Raw genomic sequence first — 24,178 nt, forward strand, 5'->3', positions numbered from 1 at the left:
AAGTTTAAAGTGTACCCGATTTATTATAAACTGACGATAGCGAATCTAGAAACATAGTTGACCCACTAATTAGAAAACTATAATCTATTCAGAATCAAGAGAAAGCACGCACAAACAATTGCACGTGAGCAGATTCTAATTTAGAACAATAGGATGTAATATAAACGCAAACTATAGAAAAACAAATTTTTCTAGAGATACGACTCTCTCCGTACACTACCTACAGCTAGTTTGCGGTTCGGAAAGCTGACCAAGCAGTGTTTATGCATTTCGCACGCATTTTCTTAACTTCGAAATTTTTATTTATTATATTGAATTTATATGTTTTATGCTCGGATGCGGCGGAGTCCGTAGTATATTAAAACATTTTTCTGCATTAATTCACTGACAAGACCATATACAACGCGAACATAGATGTTAAATTATCTGAAGTAGATAACGGTAAATCAAGAAGAGAGAGAAAAATTCGGGAATTATTTAACGATCAGCTTGAACACAAACTAAATTTTAATTGCTGGCACGTTATGTATGAAGTTACTTTATCCATTTGCCCACACCTGAATGAGCATGGACAACTTATTCTATAGGTGTGACATCTGGCCAGTTTATAATAAAACAAGTACAATGAAAACAGTTAAATGGAAATATCAAGTAAAATTGCAAATACGTTCTTCTGTTTTATAAGTTTGTACAACGGTTATTGTACGTAGACATATACATACAAAAAGAAAAACTGCGCCATTGATGTTCAAATATGAACATATTTATTATTTGTTTACTTTGTACAGTAGTAGATAAAGCAGATAAATTACTTCATGTATTATCTGTAAATGCAAGATCTTTTTCAGAGCACACTGGTATGCCAGCAATATTCTATTTGTAGAGAATTATTTGTATAAGTTTTTCCTCATAATAAATCATTATACATCGGTATAGAACTATTCAAATTGCTTACATGAAATTTTTCCAATTTCTTTAAGACTTTTCACTGACTGATATTTTTGAAGTCGCTAGTTTCATTGCGCATGTATGCATTAAAAATATTCCTTGTATCATTTTTAAAACTCCTCTTGGAGTTTTAAACCGGTTGGTACCTCACCAGAAATTAATATAATGCTAAAAATTACAAATTGAAACTATTGGTGTTCTATCAGGTATGTTATAAATGGTGCAAATATTACATATGCATGATTTGAAACTATACCTACTTACATGCCGGTTCAAGGAAAGTAGTTACAGGGTGCGTACTAGATGCTCATTTCTGTTATGTTGTCCTCTGAAGACCACATTTTTCGATTTGTAATGAAGCTGATGGCCCTCAAAGAACAACATAACCTAAATAAGCGTTTACGTAACATTTCTTAAACCGACATGTAAGTACTATTTATATACTTGTTCAAACCACGGATACGTAATATTGGCACTATTTATAACATACCTGATAGAACCTTAATAATTACAATTTGTAAATTTTTACACCTTGAGTAAGTTTTCCGGAGACCAGACGATGAACAGCAAGAGTAAGTCTAACATTTATTTCTCTAACCTTGTTCAAATGGACTCACATGTGCAACTGATTCAACATTGAAAAGAGTAAGTTTTTCCAAATCATTTATAAGTACGGGTCAAGATATAATGTTCGTGGCTTAATCGTTTTATAAATATAACCCGACTTCGACAAGGGATGATGCTTCATTGCTGTTATATATTCATTCATTGTGTTATATTTCTGTTCATTATAATAAGAATAATGCGCAGCATTGATGAAACCGTGTTCGAGACCGTTGAAAAAAGATTTAACAGCCGCACAGCCACACAAATAGCAATGTACTTGACCTGCCTACAAATGTAAAAACAACAAAGCATGGCATATTCTCCCAAAGCCAGAAAACAGTAAAATAATATGCACATTATTCGGTTAGGTTTGATTTAAAAAAGCAGTCTTTTTATTACATGTATCCTTCCATTCTTATCATTTCGTAATAATTTTGTGATGAAACGCATCAACGAATATGTACGATGTACAAACATAAAGAACTTGTAACAAATATAGATTTAACAGGATAGACATTACGTAATTGGACTGATAAATGATGATTATCATACACACACAAACGTTCTTGGCCTACAGACTGATAACTTGTATTCAGTGCATTGAGTAGTGCACAAGAAGTGCTCTGCACAGTTAAATGTACATAGTTTATATATTTCTCTCTCTCTCTCTCTCTCAAGTACTCTGCTACACAGTCATTCTATCTTCTCATCGGTTTTCCTCTACCTCTCTTTCTCTCAAACTTCTAACAGCTCTATCTTTCGTTCCACATAATTCTCATTTCTACATCTGAAGGACAAAAACATTGCCGTTTACGTTTTTGAATATTTTTTAAGGCTGTAGTCATCCCGGCTCTTTCCTTAATCACGTTGTTCCTGATCTTCTCCCTTCTAGTCTTACCCAGCACCCACCGTAACATTTTCATTTCAGCTACCGCCATCTTCTTTTCCTAAACTTTCTTTACAGGCCACACTTTAACGCCGTACACCAACGCAGGGCTCACACACTCTTGTTTATCTTTCCTTGATTTTTAAATCGCACAACTCCTCGCGCATTCGCTTTCTGGTAAACCAACCAGCCTATTATCTCATTATATAATTGCCGGCAACATCAGCTGTATCCATATATCTACAAAAACATCTTCAACTGGCCCAAAATTGTTTTATTGTATTTATAATGATGTCATAAATGATAATTTATCAGTACGCTCCTAGTTTTTTAGTCCTAAGGTTGTTAATGTTTTCCTTTATTACTATCATATTGCTCACTCTTCTACTACGACTGGAGTATTATTACTTGTTAACAAACATACAGACTTTTCAGACTCTTCTCTTACTTTCTACTATAATCAGTTATTTTATTTATACAAAATAAATAATAGATAGCAGCTTTACCCTGGATCTGATAGATTTCATACGACTAGTCAAGACTGTCTGTCTTATTAAAGACAGACTTAAACGATCAAAACAAAAGAACATATTGCAAACTGATCATCAGTTTTCAAAGTTGCTCACACGCCAAACTTAAAAATAATACTTCAAATTCGATTCTGATAAACTTTGAGCAAAATTGATAACTATCAAATAATGATAATATAGTGTAGTGAATTCAATTAACGAAAATCAAATATCTCTATTTAATAATTATTTCTTTGCAACACATTTATTATGTTAAATTCTATATTCTTCTTCGACTCTATGTATTACAAGAAATAAATAACATCAAAAAATTCAAATAAAAAAACATTAAAATAACATCTTATATATGTACACTAATTATATTTAGAAACATTACATAAGAACGTTTAATGGAATAAAGAAACAACAATAAATTAATATATGTTTAGTAATATAGTCTGATTTCCTCGCGTGTGCAAGGTAGATGTTGTTAAATCTATTGTTCCTTCTTTTCTTCGGCTTTCTTGCCCATTGGTATTTGTGCCTTTATCCTAAAAAATAAATAAATGTTTTAGTTACTAAATTAATAAGTTATCCTAATTATTCAAATAATCAAAGTAAAATATGATTTGAGGACTCTAGAAGTAAAGGGGTATAAATGACATTTTTGTAAATATTGAGAGCACTGCATCGCTGAACTGGAAAACTTTCATTCTATATGGAGGTAAAGAGATCTAAGCGATAAGTCTAATAGTTGCTGCTTTCTACCGGCAAGTTACTTAAGAGAAGAGATACAAGTGCACTTGTACCCCTGTTCCACTGTGCCAGACTGTTAGTTGAGTTTGTTATCATTTTGGATGTATTGTGGTATAGCTCCTTTAAAGCAATATTATTTTGTTGTTGAAATAATACTTTAATGTATACTGCAGTCTTTTTGTTATTGAGAAGAACTAGTGTTTTTGAGTTCGTTTCGGATTCGGAGGCCAGATAAGTGGATAAAAATAGGGCTAAAAAAGCAGGAAATTCAGATAAGCTTACATGGACAAAAAACAAAATACTCATGAAGCAAAAAAGTTACGAGAACTTGAAAATCATCATTGTAGGAATAAACGTACTAATAATGTTTCACAAGGACAAAGACTTCCAATTTTTAACTTGAGTTGCTCTAATAAAGTCCTCGTAGACATACCGTCACTTAATGTAGAGTCATATGTCGCCATGTTACCAATCCAACGGTAACTTTACCATCTTAATTTTAAATTAGACATAATGTAAACTAAATTTCATTTAGTAATTTTTAAAGGGTTTTTACCCCCATATTTAGTGGCTACATCCATGTATTAACTCGACACTGATGATGGAATATTTATTCCGAAAACGTTTTGTCAATTTAACATAGCCCAACTGGGTTTTTTATATACCTTTTTATAAAGGATTTTATTGAAAAAATTTTTTTATTAAGTAAACACTGAGTTTTCATGATTGTAAAAAAACAAAGTGTATATATTGTGATAAAAAGATTATCATCTAAATTAGGTAAAGTAAAATTAGATTTTTAAACAAATGGACAATATGTTCAAATAATACTATGTACCTACCGAAGTCAACCAGCTCTATGGATACCCAAGTCTTGTGACAAAAACGCATACCCAAACACAGATACGAAAAAAAGTATACCAACAAATACCATAAGCAAATCGTCTACGAGATAGACCAAGAATTAAGTGGACAGATGAAATAGAAGAGATATCCGGGAGCTAGCCATTCGAGACGATTGGAAGTATAGTTCAGAAGATCTGGCATTTACAAGAATCGTAGTGCCATTTTATGATGATGATCAGTTTAATATTTCGAGTAGTTAATTAACGCGCTGCAATATAAATAATGGAATAAGATCACTTACTTTGAAGTAATTTCAGCCAATTTTGTCCGAACAATCTCCAAATTAGCATCGATTTGAGTCTTATTTATTTCGTAAACTTTTGGAAGAGTGAAGAGGGCGACCCAAGCTAAAAATAAAATGAAATATTAGTATATATAAAACAAAATTTATTATTATTGCTACCAATTAAGAAAGTGTATTGTGTATTTTGATAAAATATTATTACCATCTATTATTTTGTTTATCATTATTATCATTCTCAGCTTATTCTACAGATTATGGTGCAGGCTCTCTTACATAGTCGGTCTTCATTTCTGCCCACGATTGTCTAATATTGCTTTTCTGTGCTATGTTGTACCAGATTGTTTTCTTATGTCATAGTCCCATCTTAAATTTGAACGTCTTCTTGGTCCCTTGACGCCTCTTGGCTACCACAGTGTAATTCTAGTGGACCATCTATTGTTGGCTCTTCTCATTTAACTGCCATTTTAAAGATTTAATTCTGTGGATCACATCAGTAACCTTGGATTTCGGTCTGATCCATTCTATTCTTTTACAATCTCTCTTTGTTATAACTAACATGCATCGCTCCATTGACCTTTGAGGAACTTTAAGTTTCGCTATTATCTCTTTCTTTAGTGTCCAAGTTTCGCAGCCATATGTCATGACTGGTAGTAAACACTGATTGAATGTTTTTTCCTTTAAGCGGAGTGGCATGTTCGATTTGAATATAACTGCATTTCTACCAAAAGATGCCCAAGTGAGTTACATTCTTCTGTTGAGTAAGGAGCCAGATTTATGTATTAATTGTTCCAGGACTCGTCTCTACTGTCTTAAGTGCATTGTTTATTATTACATCTTGGACATCCACTAGCTCGTCATACATGGTTTTTATTTTGCCAAGTTCATTTTTAGCTGTATTCAGGTCGCTTATAAGTTCGTGTACTTCTGCAGCATTATTAGCAATCAAGATAGGACTCTGTTCTGTCACTTAATTTTGCTGAATATATTTTCTAGAGTTGCAGTGAAGAGCTTTTCTGATATTACGTCTTCTTGTCGGATGCTTCTGGTAGTATGAACTTCTGGAAGGTTTTCATAAATTTTTATCTTTTGCTTTTAGCTTTTGCTTGTCTGTATATATATTTGCTAAAGTCTATATGTACGGTTTGTTAATTTCTTGATTGGTCAAAGGTTCTATTATTGCCTTGGGATATATGGAATTGAAAGCATTCTCAAAATTTATGTAGGTTAATGCTAGTGGTATTTCATAGTTGTCTGGCATACATCTTTATCTTAGGCAGTTCGTAAATATGCCTGCTAAGATTTTCCAGGTTTTTTGTCAGCATATCTAAGCAGTTCCACACTGTTATGGCATCTATTCCAGTTGCTTTACCGCTTTTCATTTTTGTAATTGTCGAGTCTACTTCTTCCGGAAGGACTTCTGGTACATCTTCCATCTTCTTGGTTACTACATAAAGTAAAGTAATCAGTCTATAACAATTTAGTCCTGTTTTGTCTTCTTTTTTGAACAATAATAGCGTGATTGCTCCATTCCATATGTTTCTTGTGCTTAACATTTTGTTCATTAAAATATGCAGCATTTATCTTGTAACTCTCCCACCGTTTTTAGTCATTTCGACTGTAATATCTCCCTGGTGATTTATTATTCTTCATTTCTGTAAGTTCTTTTTGTATTTCCGGTTTACTAATCTCTGATTGTAGCTCAGAATTTATATTTTTTATTTTAATTTCCAATTTTTGACGAATTTCTTGTGATGGTGGTTGCATTTCTTGATACAGATCTAAATAATACTGTTGTGTTATTTATTCATTGTATTATGTCATGTATGTCATTTGTTTCTTCTTCAAAGATGTTTTTAAGAGCGTAGGCGCAACATTTCGGGCAAAAGCTATATAAATGTATTCATTTTTTTTTCGAATTCTGAGAAAACTAATAAATATTTTTCAAAAATTTAAACGCAGATTGAAGGTTTACATTATAACCGAAGGCTGAAAGTCCCATAGAATAAATAAAAAGTTTCTTTTGAATGAGATATTTGAAATTAAAAATCACAGTTAATTTTCTATTCTTTTTCACCCCTGCAACTTACTAAAATAAACATTATAGAAGTTTTCAGGGACTTTCGGTCCTCGAAAATAATGTAATCTTTCATACTGCGTTTAAATTATTCAAAAATACTTACTTATTCGGTTTCTCAGGATTCGAAAAAAATGAATGTATTTAAGACACATTTGCGCAAAATTTGGCGCCTACGCTCTTAATGGAATTTATTTGCATTTTTCCCAGTTTTGTTGAAATATTCCTTCTACTTGTTCTTCTTGTTTGTTTCTTTTTCCCTTTTATCTTTTTCTTGGTAATTTTGTTTATCTCCGAATATTCTATTGCCAGTCACTTGTTTTGTTGAACAAGTGTTCTTCAATCTTCCAATAATGTTCTTGTTACTTGTGAGATTCATTGTTATTTTTACTTTCCCATAGGTGCCACTTCTCTTTCGGTTTTCAGTAATGCTTCTGTTAGAATATCAATCACTGTTGTCGTCAATTCCCTTAGTTAGAGGTTCATACTTATCGTGCATTATATTTTCAATTTTCTCCTTGTATATTTGTTTATCGCTATAACCTTCTAAAATCCTTCTCCTATCGCTAGAACCTTCGCTCTAACTAATCCATGGTCAGTGTAAGTTGTGCAATGGTGAAATACTGTTATATCATGTATAATAGACTTTTCTTTTTCTATCTATGAGTGCCTAATCGTTACCAAATGTTAGCGAATATCATGTTTATTCTTTATTTATTGGCAGCGGCGTGGAAAAGCTGCGCAGTATTTGTTTGAAACCACATCCTCAAATTTTTAAGTCAGAAAATTCTTAGTCTTTAAGTTTAGGCTTTAATTTTTAGTCAGAAAAAATACCCGACGGAAGACTCCTTCCGTCGGGTATTTTTTCTGAATGTATTAGCTCTACACTTCATATTTGTTGTCATTTCGCATACATGACCTAGATATTCGAGTTTGCATTTTTGAAGTCTGTGAAACGCTTCACAATGTCTTTATATAGTATTCTTAATACTTCTTCATTGGATATATGGTCATTCATGGTAATTCTACTTATTCTGAAACACCTTCACTATTTTTTAAAAACTCACGTATTGGAAAAAAATAACTTTTAAGCTTCTGAACTTTGATTTTTTTTTAATGTCATGGCTGATAAATATTTTCAACGTCTTCAATAAGGACGACCTTTCTTTTTCTATTCTAGTTTTAACCTAAAAAGAATAATCGTATTTGGCATTTATCGTTGTAATGTATTGTCTGTCCTCTTTTAACTTCAATAATTATATTATGATATGTATCATTATTAATATATAATAATAATATACAGTGTGTCTCAAAAGTAAAGCATAAAATTCATAATAATTTTTGTCCCGATAAGAGTTTGGAAAAAACACAAAAACAGTTTGATTTTATCTTCAAATTGTAATTTTTTTGTTGCACATACAATTTTTTTCTGTTATACTTGTCAAAATTATGACGTACTCGACTTTTTTTAAATATAATACTGCCCTATATTCATGAATACCTTATTTCACTGTATCTACCTAAAATTTTACCTTAAGTCTTAATTTTGTTATTAAAACAGAAGGAATGGCAACTTGACAGTGATTTTGACCCTATCTCTCTCTTATATCATACACTCTCTCTATATCAATCATTCTCTCACCATATAAAGTTTAGCAGTAGAATACCTATTGAATTAAATTATACAGACATAATGTTCACAAAACTTACCAAGAATAATTAGAGTCATGCCATTGAACCACGCTCCTACATAAGTAAGGGTCCATAATAAAACTGCGAATTTGATGGAATCTACCAAATCTTCGACCAAAAATAATCTTCTAAGTTCCACGATAGCGGCATTGACATGTGCAATGGCCACTTCTGTGATCTGTTTAACTTTTTCCTGTGGTAGCGATATATCGAGTTCAAGATATTCTTTAAATGGATGTCCATCACCAGTCTTTTGAACAGCTTGTACAATACTTTTGTAAATCCTAAAAGCTAAAGTAACGGCGAGGGCGATGAGTGAAACGTACGCTGCCACACTGATTAGAGAGAAATATGTAAGAGCGAGTAGAACTACGAGAACTCCTCCGAAGACCGGACCAGATTTCTTGGGATCACGCCAGTAGATCAGACTCTCCACTGAAACAAAAAATATATATATATTAAAGTTAAGTTCGAGTTCTCAGTTATATATTGTTTTTAATCATAATAAATTAGATTCAATTTTAAATACGACAAAAATGTTTACAAATGTTTAGAGAATTTGTCTAGATGTATCACGAAAATAAATTTTAACACGTTCACGCCGCTACCAGATACATGGGTCTGGTATGAGCTTTACGTTCAACCGGCACTAAAATTTCTAGAACTTGCGCTAGCGCCGACAACGACAACGATAAAATGGCTATTTATGAACTAAATATTATGATATAGGTACATACGGAATCGTCATGATGTGCCTTATATTTTAGTTCTGTTTTAAGTTACCAGATGCCAGCACCTGGTAACGTCCCACAAAGAAATTTTTTACGCTATGGGATTTACCGGAACTCCGTATCTGGCTATTAGTGTTATTGTTATTGTACAAGTGTGTTGTTTTTTTATTAAAATCCATAAAAATGTCGTCTAGAGGCGAAAAAATGGTTAAATTGGTGCTGAACAAGCACCAAAATGCTTGGATACAAACTGAAAGTGAATCTGATAGTGATCCATTTGAAAACTTGTCCGATGAAGAACCTGAATACACTCCTAGTGAAGATAGCGACAATTCTAATATTGTACACTTTAATATTACTTCAAATAAAAATTGATCATTTTATTTATTTTTTAAAAGTAAAATATTTCAAATTGCCACATCAGTATCAGTATATTTTTTTATATACCGTAAATACTTTGCCGGACATCGGAATCTGGTGCTATGTCTGCCAGAAATGGATTAGAATGTTTACTATGAGATGGCAGTCTTAGATTCAAGGTAATTTCAAATACAAAGTCACAGAAACCGTTTATTTATAGATATGTTTACCCATATGACCTATGGGTCTGGTATCGTCCGAACAGTAGACAGTGTTACCAGATACTAGATAGTAACGTCAGTAAATGTTACTGACAAATTTAATGCTGTCGTGAACGTGTTAAAAAATCATGTTCTCTACACACTATTTTCCCAATATTGAATCCATATTTACATCATCGCAAATACTGAATAAAATACGCAAATAAAAAATGAATAAAAATGTAGCTTACGAAAAAATAAATATGCACAGAATGTTGCAAAAATTATTAATATTTTAGAGATTCGAATGAAAATATTTAAGGTTATAACTGGAATATTACGCAAAAATAAGAACACTCAACCATTTTTCTATTTCATATTTTATCTTTGTTTACATAAAAACCACAACTATAGCATTTCGTTGTTTAATAGTCAGTATAACGTTCCTTGAACATAATGCTGAATACAGCTTCCACAGTTCCAAGGCTATTTTTATACATGCAAAAAGAAATTTATCTAGTTGTTGTTCGATTATCGAATCTGTAGTTTATAATGATATAAAAATATAACTTAATACGAGGTGGTCTGATAAGTAACCACTTTAAAATGAAAAACATGTTTTTCTAGAAAATTCTTTTATTTTACTTGACATACTCTCTTTTTAGCTCAGTACAACGATTCCAGCGATTTTACAACTTCTTTATGACGTCCAAATAATACGATACTGGAAACTCTGCATAATAGGCGTTTTTCGTCAATTACATATCTCTTCTATCTATTGATACTTTTACCGTTTTTAAGATAGTCAATTAAAAACCAATTGAGTCACTCTTGGTCGCTTCGGAGCAATTTTGCCGACTTGCAGACCACTGCCGTGCATTCATTCTGTGACGGTCACCACAAGATCATGTTTTTGGTCAACGGTCAGCAAACGCGGCACCTACCGCTAAGATATTGTTTTCATATACAAAACTTCGTTCAAAATATGACTAGTGCGCTCTTTAATAATTCTTGGCCTCTGCCAATTCACGCACCTTCACTTTACGGTCAGCTAAAACCATTTCATAGTCACATTTTCCGGTAACTGCATCGGAAGATCGCCCAGTACGTGGTTCATCCAATGAAGACGTACGGTCACTACGAAATTCACGGAACCAAAATTTGACAGTGCAGTCTGAAGGAGTCCCATAATATTTATCCAGCTTTTCTTTCGTTTCCTTCGCGGTTTTATTTCTCAAATAATGTATTAAATAATGAATGAGCACTTTTACGCCTAGGCACAAAAGTGTAAAAGTCAAAAGTTCAAAAGCTTCGTAAACAATCCTTCGGTTACAGTCTTTGCAGTACAAAAAATATCTAGACGAATACGTGATACCGTGGGATCTTCGGAATCATTTTTCTTATTTGTTAAAGTGACAATCAACAGAAGTAACAATAGTAACATAAAAATTATTTGCTACATTTAAAAATAAAAAATAGTATGCTATAAAAAAATATCCAAAAGATTGGATAAAAAATTAGATTTCAAGCAACCGAGAGAGCAGGCAGGATTCCGTTCAAATTATGGTACCAATGATCACCTCCATACAGTAAACGAAAAGAGGGAATAAGAATTGGTGGAGAAATCATAAACACCATGAGATTTGCAGATGACACGGTAATTATGGCTGAGAGTATAGAAGAACTACAAACTTTACTAGATGCAATAAATAGTGAATGCATTAAAATGGGACTTGACATCAACACAGATAAGACCAAATTTATTATAGTATCAAGGAGTCCAATAAATAATGAACAACTAACTCTTGGTGGACAGCAAATAGAGAGAGTGACAAAATATAAATATCTGGGAGCTTACATCAACACAGAATTAGATCCAGACCAAGAGATCCGGGTACGAATAGAAATGGCAAGGGCAGCGTTCTTAAAATTCAAACAATTGTTCTGTGACAAAAATCTGAATACTGCGCTGAGACTGAGGTTTGTTGAATGTTACGTCTGGTCGCAACTATTGCACGGGGTAGAAACATGGACACTAAAAGCGCAAATAGTTAAAAAGATTGAAGCCTTTGAACTTTGGATATACCGGAGAATGTTGAGAATCCCATGGACTGCCAGGGTCACCAATGAGGAAGTGCTGAGAAGGATGGGTCGAGACAAAAAATTGTTGAGAACGATAAAAGTACGCAAGACTGCATATCTTGGACACATACTAAGAAATAATAAATATAGTCTTCTGCAGGTTATCATGCAGGGTAGAATCGATGGCAAAAAGGGAATAGGTAGAAAGAGGAAGTCATGGCTGCGAAATATTCGAGAATGGACAAACATGACTGTAGACGAATTATTCCACGTTGCAAAAGACAGAGAAGCTTTTAAAAATGTGGTCGCCAACCTCCGTTAATGGGGACGGCATATGAAGAAGAAGATACAGTAAACACTCATTGAAAAATCTGCGGAATACAATAAACCTCTTGTCCTCAGATTTTCATAAAGCGTTAGACATGATTGAAATAGACAGCGTTATAGAAGCAATGAATGGCAGCAGAATTGACCATATGTATAGTGAACTTATTTACAATATTTACAAAAATGCCACTATGACTTTTAAGTTACACGATAAAACCCGACCAATAAAAATAAAAAGTGGGATAAGGCAAGGAGATACATTGTCACCGAAATTATTCGTAACGGCATTGGAGTTTGCCTTTAAGATGGTAAATTGGGACCAAAAATGAGTAACAATAGACGGCGAAAAGCTTAACCATCTCCGTTTTGCAGATGACATTGTCCTTATCACAGATAATTTAGGATGAGCCTAAATTATGTTAAATGAATTGGACTTTGTATGTTCGAAGGTGGGCGTCAGAATGAACATGACCAAAACTAAGTTTATGACAAATATTGTCCCCAATAACCATTTAACTATTCAAGACAAAGTTGTAGAACTGGTGGAGAAATATACATATTTGGGTCATGAAATAAGAATCAGCGGGGATAACCAAACATAGGAAATCCAAAGACGAATTACTTTAGCGTGGGCAGCCTTTGGAAAACTACGAGACACACTTAGGGCCAACATACCAATTAACCTCAAAAAAAAAAGTATTTGACCAATGCGTATTATCGGTCATGACCTATGGGGCGGAAACTATTACTCTAACCAAGACTACGGCTTCGAAATTGAGAGTGGCACAGAGACGAATGGAACGGTCTATGCTGGGAGTATCTGCGAAAAAGGACGAGTATTGCTGATGTTGTGGAACGCATAGCGGAACTGAAAAGGATCTGGGCAGGCCATGTAGCGAGAATGCATGACTCACGATGGAGGAGCAAAAGTACAAATTGGAGGCCATGAGCAGACAAACGTAGTAGAGGAAGATCACCTACACGTTGGGCTGACGACATCAGGCGTATCACGAAAAATTGGCATCAAAGAGCACAAAATCTTAAGAATGGATGAGTTTAAGGGAGGCCTATGTCCAGCAGTGGACGTGATAAATGAAGGTTGGATGATGATGATGATACTTAACTCGAAACTCTTGTTTCTTATAGTCTCAGAATTTTTGGAAGATAGTTTCTTCGGTAATGGTAACAATGTAGAAATCTCCATAACCATGATTTCAAATCTAAACTGAGTATTTTCTATTTCGGACCGTGCAGAACAATTGTTTCATTTTCATACATATAGTTCTAGCTATTTTAATATGAATTTATTACATTTATGAGTACTGCATGTCTGATCATGTGGTTGATTTTTGTCGCATTTTAACCAAATAATAAAAATTTCCATTATGCTTGAAGATAACAGCGGGATACGTAATAATTATGTGGTTTATTTTATAAATAAGGAAATGTATCTAAATAAAATATGTTTTTCTACCAAGAAGCTTGACAAGTTGATAAAAATTGAATAGGATTGTTAGCTAATATTTGCTGGAAGAAATAGCCGAAGTAGTGACTATTTGTCAGGTGTGTATAAAGGAATTCTTAAAATGTATTTCATTCGTCTGAAGGTCCATCGGTAAATCATGCAGAAATAACGATATTAATATAGAACTTTTATTAAAGGATTTTATAGGTTGCTCGATAAAAATATACATACACTACATTTTTCTTACAAAATAAAGTAATAAAATCAAGTAGTCAAAAAAAGGTATCACAAAATCTTTAATCTAGCCAGGTATTTCGCAAAACTATTTTCTACCTACACCTTAAATTGTTATAAAATGGCTAATTTGCAACTACATAAGCAAAAGCAAGATCAGGTTTAAGTCCTACGCATAATGAATTATAAAGAAAAGCATTTAGCTGTAGGAATATCTTATTATAGAGAACATATTCATACTATTTTAAAGTGTGTGTTAATCGCTGACTCAGATATAGAACTATAATTAAAAATTTTGATTTCTCTCGTAAGAAATATAGCATGAGAGGAAAAAAATATATAAATGTAATAATATTGAGAAAGTGAAATACAAATAGAACGAATTAATTATTCGATAAAAAACATTTTACGGTCGCGGATCGTTTCTGGTATGAATAAGTAGAATTAAATGCTATGTAATTGTTTGCAAATGCTTTCTTTCACTTGAAGAAAAACACAAAAGTCGGACGAAGCCAGATCTAGCGATCTAGTGGGTTTGGGAGTAATGCGGACCCTAAATCACGAAATGTTTGTATGTCAACATGCGATTTGTATGCATTGGCATTGTCCTGTAGAAACAAAATACATTTAAACAACTTTCCACGTCCTATCTCGATAATTTTTTCTCCTGTACGCTTTTGGTCAACATTCAGACATTTGGGACATTGCAATCTTGCATGGTAATTGCGTATTTAAAAAAACTGTCATGGACGATTTGCTGGAGACACCAATATTTATCCCATACTCGTCGGACCAGAATCTGCTCACAAAACTGCTTCCAGCAAACTAAGAAAGAGTTACCAGCTCCCGTAACATCTAGACAAAACCACATTGCAAGGACGGTTTACACTAGTGTTGAAATGAGCAAGGTCAGGTCAGCAGACCATAGGAAACTTCCAACTACTTCCCGAGTGTGAACAGACGCGACAGACTGCAACTTCCTTCCCAAAAAATTGTGGTGATGGATGTTATCAAACTGCTCTAATAGGAATCAGACAGCAGTGATCCCCAAGAAGTAGCCGGTAAAGTGGCGCCGAGAATGAAATAGGATCCATTAAATATGTTCTAAAAAAATTAACGATGAAACTCTATGTGCTCTTCTATGTAAAGGAAGACGGGTACTTTGAGTTGATCATTTTTTGGGTGAACTTCACAAGGATTTTCTTGAAAAAAAAGGAGTCGAAAGTTAAATAACTCTCTAAATCCAAAAGGTATGCTGACACACCTTCAATATAACAACACTGGGGATCTTAAAGTGATATTAGCCCATTTTGATAAACAAAATAAAGGACTCGAAACGGAGCGCTGGTCAATCTTGGGCTCTAAGACGTTTGCCAGTGGATAATTAGGTGTGAGTCTCCGGTTTGACAATGAGTCTGATGTTAAAACGAACAATATACATTGAAAGACCTGTAACCAACTGCATAACGCTAGGTTTATGCAGCTGGATAAAAAGAAATCTACAAAGGCTGGGAAAATTAATGAAACAAAGCCTGCGACAATTACGTTCACGTAAGAAACGTGAAACATATTCGAAAGAAATCTTTAAATATGTTTAGCCGGTAATAAAAACTGAGTTCACAGTTTAGCCGGTGACCAAACTTTTTTTTTCTTATATTTTACATAAACAATATCATATATTTTTTTTCATTTTATATCAATGATGTAATAATACTTAAGTATATATTTTATAAATTAAATTTCAGGTAATTTTTTACACATTATATTATTATATTCGTTACTTATATTAATTATAATTATGTTGATTTTCCGAGACTTCCAGGAGGTGAAAATTATGTCATCAGTATTAATACTGCGACAGACTATTCCAGCCAAATTAAAAAAAAGTAAATTTTTACGGTGAATTTCAAACGAACTCGATTTTTCCGAGGTTTCCCAATTTTCCGGCCAGTGAAAACTATGTAGTTATTCATATTTCGACGAGCTACCCCAGATTAAAAAAAGAGGCTTCTAGCTGCATTGGAAGCCGAGATAATGTAAATTTTTCCTACGTGTTTCAATTTGAAGTTCCTATCTCGAAAAAAAAACGGAGCTGAAATAGTTATCCCCTCCACATTCCTATGCCGATCTTTCGAAATTACCTTTGTTTCGAAAAATTGGATCAATTTTATAGGTATAAGTTTCAATATAAAGTTTAGATTTTCATTCAAAATTTGTGCAAATTTTACTTTTTAATGTTTATAAACAATGGAGATATGATTTTTAAAAAAATAGTCCCTTACTTCATTCCTATTAGTCACAGAAGGTTTTTTTAAATGTGAGTTTTTTTACCAGCTATCCAATGGTTGTACGTATAAGTCTGTAGCTTGAAAAATATAGAAGTTATTACAATTGTTTATAAGTAAAAAACATGCCCCTTTTTCAAACGTGTATTTTGTAAATAATTTCGATGAAAACGTAATATGCATTTAATTTCTGAGATAGTTTAAGTCTTAAAGAATCCTATGAAATTTGCTAAGTGTGTCTAGCATCATTAATAGAGCAAGTTCAATAGTTTAAATATTTAGCCTCAGGGATAAATAAATTAAATAACTTTTAAACTATATGACCTATCGGGGGGAAATTTCACAAAAATTTTAAAGACGGTAATTCCTGTATTAATAACATGTTCAAATGTATTAATAACATTTAAATGTAAACATTAAACATTAATTTAAAAAACGGGAAAATAAAGATATTCCTGATATAAAAAATGATATAAATATTGTTTATGTAAAAAGGAAAAAAAAATATACAAAAAAACAAATTGTGTCCATAAATTATTGTTAAAAAAACACGCAAGGTAAAAATACGAGTACTTTTTCATCTATTCGTCCCCCACCTATGTCTTAAAAGCTTCAGATATCTGTGAAAAAATTTTCGACCTTTTTTTTAACCGGACTGGGCTACTAGTGCTAGTATAGAAGCGTAGAAGCTTCGCTTCAAAAACAAAAAAGAAATCAAAATGCAATAAAGAGGATAAGATACAAATTGCTTCAAAAGGAAGCTAATTAACTTGAAATTTCAATTTGGATTAATGACGTTACCAATGCTAACTCAATGAACTACTGAACAGACAATTACGTCAGTTTTATAATTATGTAGTCTGTCTGAAAGAACGTTTTCTGTCTGAAAATGTGAATATTAAATAGTTTGAGCAAATAAAATATTTTAAAACATATTTGCTACATCAAATATTCATATTCCCAGAAAATCGAAACCTTTAGAATTATATTAAGTTAATAACGGTGATGACTACATAATTAACATAGTTAAAAACTACTAATTAAAACTGAAACTTCTAACTTTTTTTATTAAAGGGAATGGAAATTGAGAAATAAAGAAGCATATTAATGACCTTTTTATGATCAACAAGTTGACCCTTATTAAAAAATTTAAATAATCTTAAAACACACGTTCCACTGCTGCGAAATAGCTGTCGTGCATATAATTTAAATGTTTTATAGGATACTTTATTCTTCTTATACCAGTAACAAAATAGAATAATGATAACGTCCGTATCTTCATAATATAAAAAGGGCGTTAACTCATGAATTACCTAAACTTTAATAAAAGTGAATTAATTTTTTGTATTTTAAACTTATCATGTGTAGGATTTATTTACATAACCGATAAAAAAGCTTTTATCTCTCCATTAATGAAATAATCCACACATTTAACAAACTCCTAATAGGTATATAATAAAAGAAAAATATACAATAGGTCCGTTTTAAACTAAAAAATACCTCGTGTCAAACTACCATAAAGTCAAGCCATATGTTTTTGAAACAAAGACAGGAATTTTTGAAATTTCATGAATTAAAAGTCGTAAAGTCTTACCAGGTCCTCTTTCCGGTAGATCTTCAGATACATCTTGTTGATATTTATTCTGTCTTCTACCCATTTTTAATAAAATATAAACAAAATCCTAGAATAGCACTACAAGATATCAATGTGCGCATACAGCCTTAAAATAGCGTACACATACAAGGAGAGTTTTGTTAAAAAGAGACATGAGGTAGGTATGTATCTAGCCTCTCACCCAGTCCCGGTACCACCTTTCAATAAGTAGATACTCCACGCAGCGTTGTCAGATTGTAAAAAAGAATTACATGGATACTACTTAATAATATAGGAATTCATGAACTATTTTAACAGTTGAGTTTTTAATACTTTAATTATTAAATACTGCAACTAGTATAATAGAAACATTGGTTATAAAATTTAAGATTTCTGTCAAATGTCTTTTTCTAATGTTTTAATAGAATAGAATTTAATTTAAATAGAATAGTTGTTATTCAGATGAATGTTTGGGTGTTTTGCACTAGCAGGTGTCTTCAACCTGAAGCTAGAAAAGGCCCAAAGGATGGGGACCTTTGACAAAAATACGTGTATCTGTTGATATTGATTATCATATCTTTATGTGGTGTTTTTGAGATACTCCTAATAATTCTGGATTTAAGAATTTTCTACTGTTTGCTTATTAAACAAAATGGGTGTGTTCTTCACTTTTAGAAATTCCGCACGTAACTACAACTTTGGAATCAAATTTCTTTTTTCGCTTTCTCTTTAAACTTAAATTCGTCTGAATTGTTTCCAATATAAGATATGTAAAATATATCCTCTCATAAATATATTTCTCTCACAAAGTTAAATGAATGCGAAGAATATTATACGAAACTGCTGAAAGAGGATAGAGTAGAATACAGATGGGAAAAGATAAGGGAATTAATAGACAACAGAGATGAAAGACAGGAAATCCCTATAATAACATTATCTGAATTGACGGAAACCTTAAAAGAGGTTAAAAACGGAAAAGCCGCAGGGCCTGGAGACATTCCCATAGAGCTGGTTAAATATGGGCCGACTGCACTTTTAGAATTAATAGTAGACCTTTTCAATAAATGTATGTGTGGAGACCAGGAAATTCCTAAAGATTGGAATAAATCTTATATAAGCTCCATATATAAAAAAGTAATAAAAGAGACTGTTCAAATTATAGAGGTATTAGTGTGATGAGCTCTGTGGGCCGGTTGTACGGCAGAATATTAAAGAAGATGGTTGAAAGACAGATACAAGATATTGAAGAACAAAGCGGCTTTCGTACCGGGAGATCCTGCCTTGATAATATATTTATCCTACGACAAATAATTGAAGAGCGTGTCGAAAGAAGGAGGGAGACCCATTTGGTATTTATAGACCTTGAGAAAGCATTAAAGAAAATGTTTGAGGTCCTCGAAAGGTCCGGATTGGATTCGACGTATATCCGAGCGATATATCAATTGTACGAAAATGCAGTTAGTTGTGTAAAAATTGGAACCAGAACCTCAAATGAATTTAAAGTCACTAAAGGCCTAAAGCAAGGATGCTGTTTGTCACCGACACTCTTTAAAATATACGTCCAAGAAGCATTGAGGAATTGGAGAAATAAATGTAGATTTATGGGCATCGAAGTGGGACACGAAACTGTGTATACATTGTTGTTTGCAGATGATCAGGTGGTGGTTGCAACCGATGAGGAAGATATAAATTATATGAATCGAAAATTATTTGAGGAATATGCCAAATGGGGGCTTACTGTAAACATAAGCAAAACAGAATATTTAAAAATTGGACGAAATACCACAGATCTGAGGCTTGAAAACGCAGTCATAAAAGGCTGCAACCAGTATAAATATCTAGGAAGCATCATATCAGCAGATGGCAGAGTTAAGATAGATGTACAAAACCGAATAACCCAAGGAATAAAATGCATCCGAATACTGAATTTATTACTGTGGTCTAATAAAATAAAGATGCAAACTTCGCGTATACAGAGCAATTGTAGAACCAATTACCACATATGGTGCCGAATGTTGGACGATGACAAAGAATGAACGAGATAAAGTAGACGTTGTGGAAATGGATTATCTTAGAAGGTCATGTTGAGTATCGAGAATGGAAAGAATCAGGAATAAGGAAATACGAAACCGTACAGGAATTAGAGATACTCTTTCAGATAGAATACAAGGAAGGCAATTACAATGGTATGGTAACGTGATGAGAATGGAGGAGCCAAAGAAAGCCTTAATGTATGTTCCGATAGAAAGAAGGAAAAGGGGAAGACCACCAAATTCCTGGAGAAGAAAAATTACAAAAACAATGCAATCTAGAGGCTTAGAAGAGGGAGATTGGAGAGATAGGAAAAGATGGAGGCTGAAATGCGGGAAGCGGCAATCGCCGTAGGACCCCCGTTATATGATGATGATGAAAATATATCCTTTTATTTCAAAAGGTGAGAGCGGAACAAAATTTTCTTCGTCCATTACAATGACACGATTTCTTACAAAATGGCTTCGTCTCAAAGCTCTGCAACATGCAGAGAAGTTCTTTCGAGCCGAAGCTGGACAACTGCCTTGAATGACACTTCAAAAACGACGAACCAGCTTTCAATTAGAAACACAAATTCTGCATTGAACGGATTGTATCAAAATATTATCCTATTTTGTGTCAAAACACGAGATCTTCTAGTTTTCAGAAAATGAGTATAATGGATAACATCTTTGTCTCTTATCGTTCTATAAATCGTTGCCAGAATAACATTTTGATCTTTAAACAGCTTAACAATTTCGCGGTTGGGCAACCGTCCAAAACAATGAAACACTTGCGAATTTTAATTTTGTACATTGTAAACTTATTTATTGAATAAGTTTGAGATTTTATCAACAAAAAAGGCATTACTTCCTTGCTGTTTATTAGTCACTATATCAGATAACAATATCGAGAGGAAATTTTATTGTATTTTCTTCTCAAATTTTATGTCCCATACGTCAATATGAAAAATAAAACTTAAACACCAGACACAGACACCATTTGCTAATATAAAAATGAAATTATGGCTCAATTGTTTACAATTCAGACACTCAACTGTAAAACAGTTGAATAAGGTGCAAAATATCCCACTAAGATTAGCTCTAGAAGCTTATAGATCTAGCCTTGTTGAAAGTTTATATTGCGAAGCTAATATTGCTCCACTCTCAATTAGAATATTACATCCAAATCTACAGTACGCAACAAAACTTTTAGGTAACAACAAAAACCCTGTCTATTCCTATGTCTTTACTACACGTTTCCACGCTGAATTCATAATCATAATCAGAATCAAAATCATAATCTTCGCCTATCATTTGTAAAAAAATTAACTGCTTTTAATTTGTTGCAGTTTCGCAACGATATATATAAACATTTATAAATTATTAACAGGCTTTTTGTTAGTTTTGATTCTCCCAGAAGTATATTTAAACGAGAAGGGCACAGCGGTTTTAAGAACTAATTTACAAGACGAGCCATCTGTGAAATAACACCAGACGTGTGTGTGAGATAAGGGGCGAATCCCATCTATAAAATGATAGTCGAGTTTTGTCTCCCAAACGACACGTGGGTTTGGGTTGAGGGTTGTGTATCCTACCACAGACACTTCGCTTCGGTCTAGTGACCTAGACAGTCGTTTTATGCAGTTGGGGTGGAGGCTGGTCCATTATTAACTTTTTGTGGTTCCTGTACGTCGCTGAAGACGTCGTTAGCGTTAGCGGTTGGTGCTAAGACGTCGTTGGCGATAGCGGTTGGTGCTATCATTTCATTGGGTAAGGTACAATACACCATTTATCTTGTTGCTGCATATATAAAGTACGTTTACTTGGTGTATAGATTTCATATTTGTTTAGAACTGTATCTCAGTTGTGTAGCGATAGCGATTGAACATGGTCAATTGAACATTTTGAATTTGTTTTGTTTATTTACTGGTATATGTATATTGTTAAGAAATTCATCTTGTGTGCTGAACTAGCTATTTCGCATTTGTGTCGTGATTTGAACTTTTAAAAGAACATTTTACGTATATATAAACATTCATTCTAGCGTATTTACCGTATAGTTTAATTGTATATTTTATTTTACTATTAATTGATGTGTAACTATGTATACTACTTATAATATTGTTTGGTTCGTTTATCTTGATATATACACAAAAGTATTCTATTGCATTGACTTTGGTATTGTCTGTCGGATCATATTCTAGCATATTCCTGTTATGATTTCATCTGGAGACAAGCGGTTTGTATGATGTATAGATATCCATCGTATCATATTTAGTTCCAAACAGCTGTGTTTTTACGTTAATTCATTCACCTTAACGCATTTGTCATGCGTATTTTAAATTGCAGATATAAAGGATTTGTTGTAATTAAATGTATGTAATTTGTTTATTGATTTTACTTATTTTTAAATAGAATTTCATACGATCGTCTTGCTTATTATTTCTATGGGGATTTACATACCCTATGCGAAAGGGTATGTAAATGGGGAAACCAGCGAGTTCTGGATTGAACAGAATATATTCTCTCCCCTTTCTGATGACCCCAATTGTTATATTGAGGTCATCGTTTGTGCAGAACCCAATACAGTTTGCTAAAGTAATAAATAATTCAATAATAATTCATTAATAAATAATCTCTTCAAAAGAAACACCCCTGTATCTACCTACTAGCTCTTTTATGGACAAATATAATTCTAGCCATTTTGTTTATACAGATCCAAAATTCCTGAGTATGAAACAATTGGGAACCGAGATTATAACAGAGATGACTACCCAAAAATTTCCATTACTTCATGAATACTCAATATATTCTGGCGAACTTTTCGCGACTGCCAAAGCGATGCAACCAATTGTTAATCAAGATATCATATCAGTAGTCTTCAGCTTTGAGCTCAATTACAAGTATAAAAAGAATCTATCCAAATCATCCTATATTAAATCAGATTAAAAAAGATCTTACCGCGATACAAAACATGAAACAAAAAAGTTTGACCTGGATTCCTGGATTGTATGGCTAAAGAAACTTGCAGACTAGAAATACTCGACGGTTATTACACGACGCTTATTGTCTAAAATGTAGGGACCGGGTAACAATATATCGCATGAAGAAAGGACACGCTGGAATAACACACGAATATTTACCGAAGAAGGAACCACCAAGACTCTGTTTTGTTTGCGATACCACCATAACTGTGCAATATATTGTTGTAGACTGTCCACTGTTCCAGATTGAGAAACAGGAGAGCAATTTATCTTGTGAACTTAACTGCGCGTTGGATGGTAAAAGTTTAATTCTAACTGTAATTTCACTTGTATAACCTATAAACCACTGTATACCAGTATACCCACTAATAACCTATTATGGTTGATGTGTATATCTTAATTATTTATATCTTCTGTATGTACTACCGTTGCTGGGAGAGTTCTACTGAACTAAATTTAAACCAGTTCCTTATACTTGGAAACCATGACACTTGTCTTCTTCCAATACTCTGTTCCTCCTTTATGTTTCCTGTATTATCAATCTGAGCTTTTCATATCGCTGTCACCTCGATACATGTCCCAGATATTGTAACTTTCTCATTCTTATTGTGTATATTATTTCATAATCTTTGCCTATCTCTTGCAATACTTTCGTGTTTGTTTTTTCTGCGTCCATGCTATTCTAAGCATCCTTCTGTATACGCTGTCGCGTAATACAATTTAAACATATTGAAACATATTCTATTGCTAATATTAGGTATTGTTCCAAAAATAGATTTTTAATTAACAGTACACACTACTGGTGCAACTGATCTAAGCGAATTAATGAGCATAGTTGTAAAATAAAACATAATTTTTATCGCCTTCGTAAACTGGCACAGTAAATATGATGCAACTCGTAGTTTTTTTATACCTAAAGTTCTCGTGAAAAGTAATTATTATACTAATAACAATATCTACTTTTATATTAAGTATATTAACAAACAATGACTCAAGGTAGATAAGAAAACACGTTATAGTTGCAGAGTCACTTACAGAGAACTTAATAAACATCTCATTAAAAGTTGCAACAAAGATTAAAACAAATAACATAAACATAATTTTTTTTCCTAGAATATGTTTTATTGACATGGTAAACGCGTTTGAAGATGCCCAATGCAAAGATCCTCATATACCTTCCTTACAATAGAGAATTACCGTACACATTTATTAAGACTATCTTCTTCTTAACACGTTTAGCCCCATGTGCACCAGACTGGTGCACAGATGTTTTTTACTAAGGA

General features: G+C 33.0%; 1 protein-coding gene across 6 annotated transcripts in view; it reads right to left on the bottom strand.

The window, feature by feature from the left end:
* Window positions 1-3,297: 3,297 nt before the first annotated feature.
* Window positions 3,298-24,178, bottom strand: part of Rtnl1 (reticulon) — an 86,573-nt gene continuing 65,692 nt past the window's right edge. For 5 of the 6 annotated variants that reach the window (XM_072535350.1, XM_072535349.1, XM_072535351.1 and 2 more), the window contains 3 exons: window positions 8,640-9,056; window positions 4,853-4,958; window positions 3,298-3,500 (listed from right to left, as the gene is read on the bottom strand). In XM_072535350.1, the coding sequence (XP_072391451.1) occupies window positions 3,446-3,500; window positions 4,853-4,958; window positions 8,640-9,056 (578 nt within the window). In that variant the 3' untranslated portion in view covers window positions 3,298-3,445. Of the gene's footprint in view, window positions 3,501-4,852; window positions 4,959-8,639; window positions 9,057-17,899; window positions 18,081-24,178 lie in introns of those variants that run through there. The other variant, XM_072535352.1, reaches the window with a different exon arrangement.

The sequence above is a fragment of the Diabrotica undecimpunctata genome, chromosome 6, assembly GCF_040954645.1.
Source record: "Diabrotica undecimpunctata isolate CICGRU chromosome 6, icDiaUnde3, whole genome shotgun sequence".
Classification (NCBI taxonomy): Eukaryota; Metazoa; Arthropoda; class Insecta; order Coleoptera; family Chrysomelidae; genus Diabrotica; species Diabrotica undecimpunctata.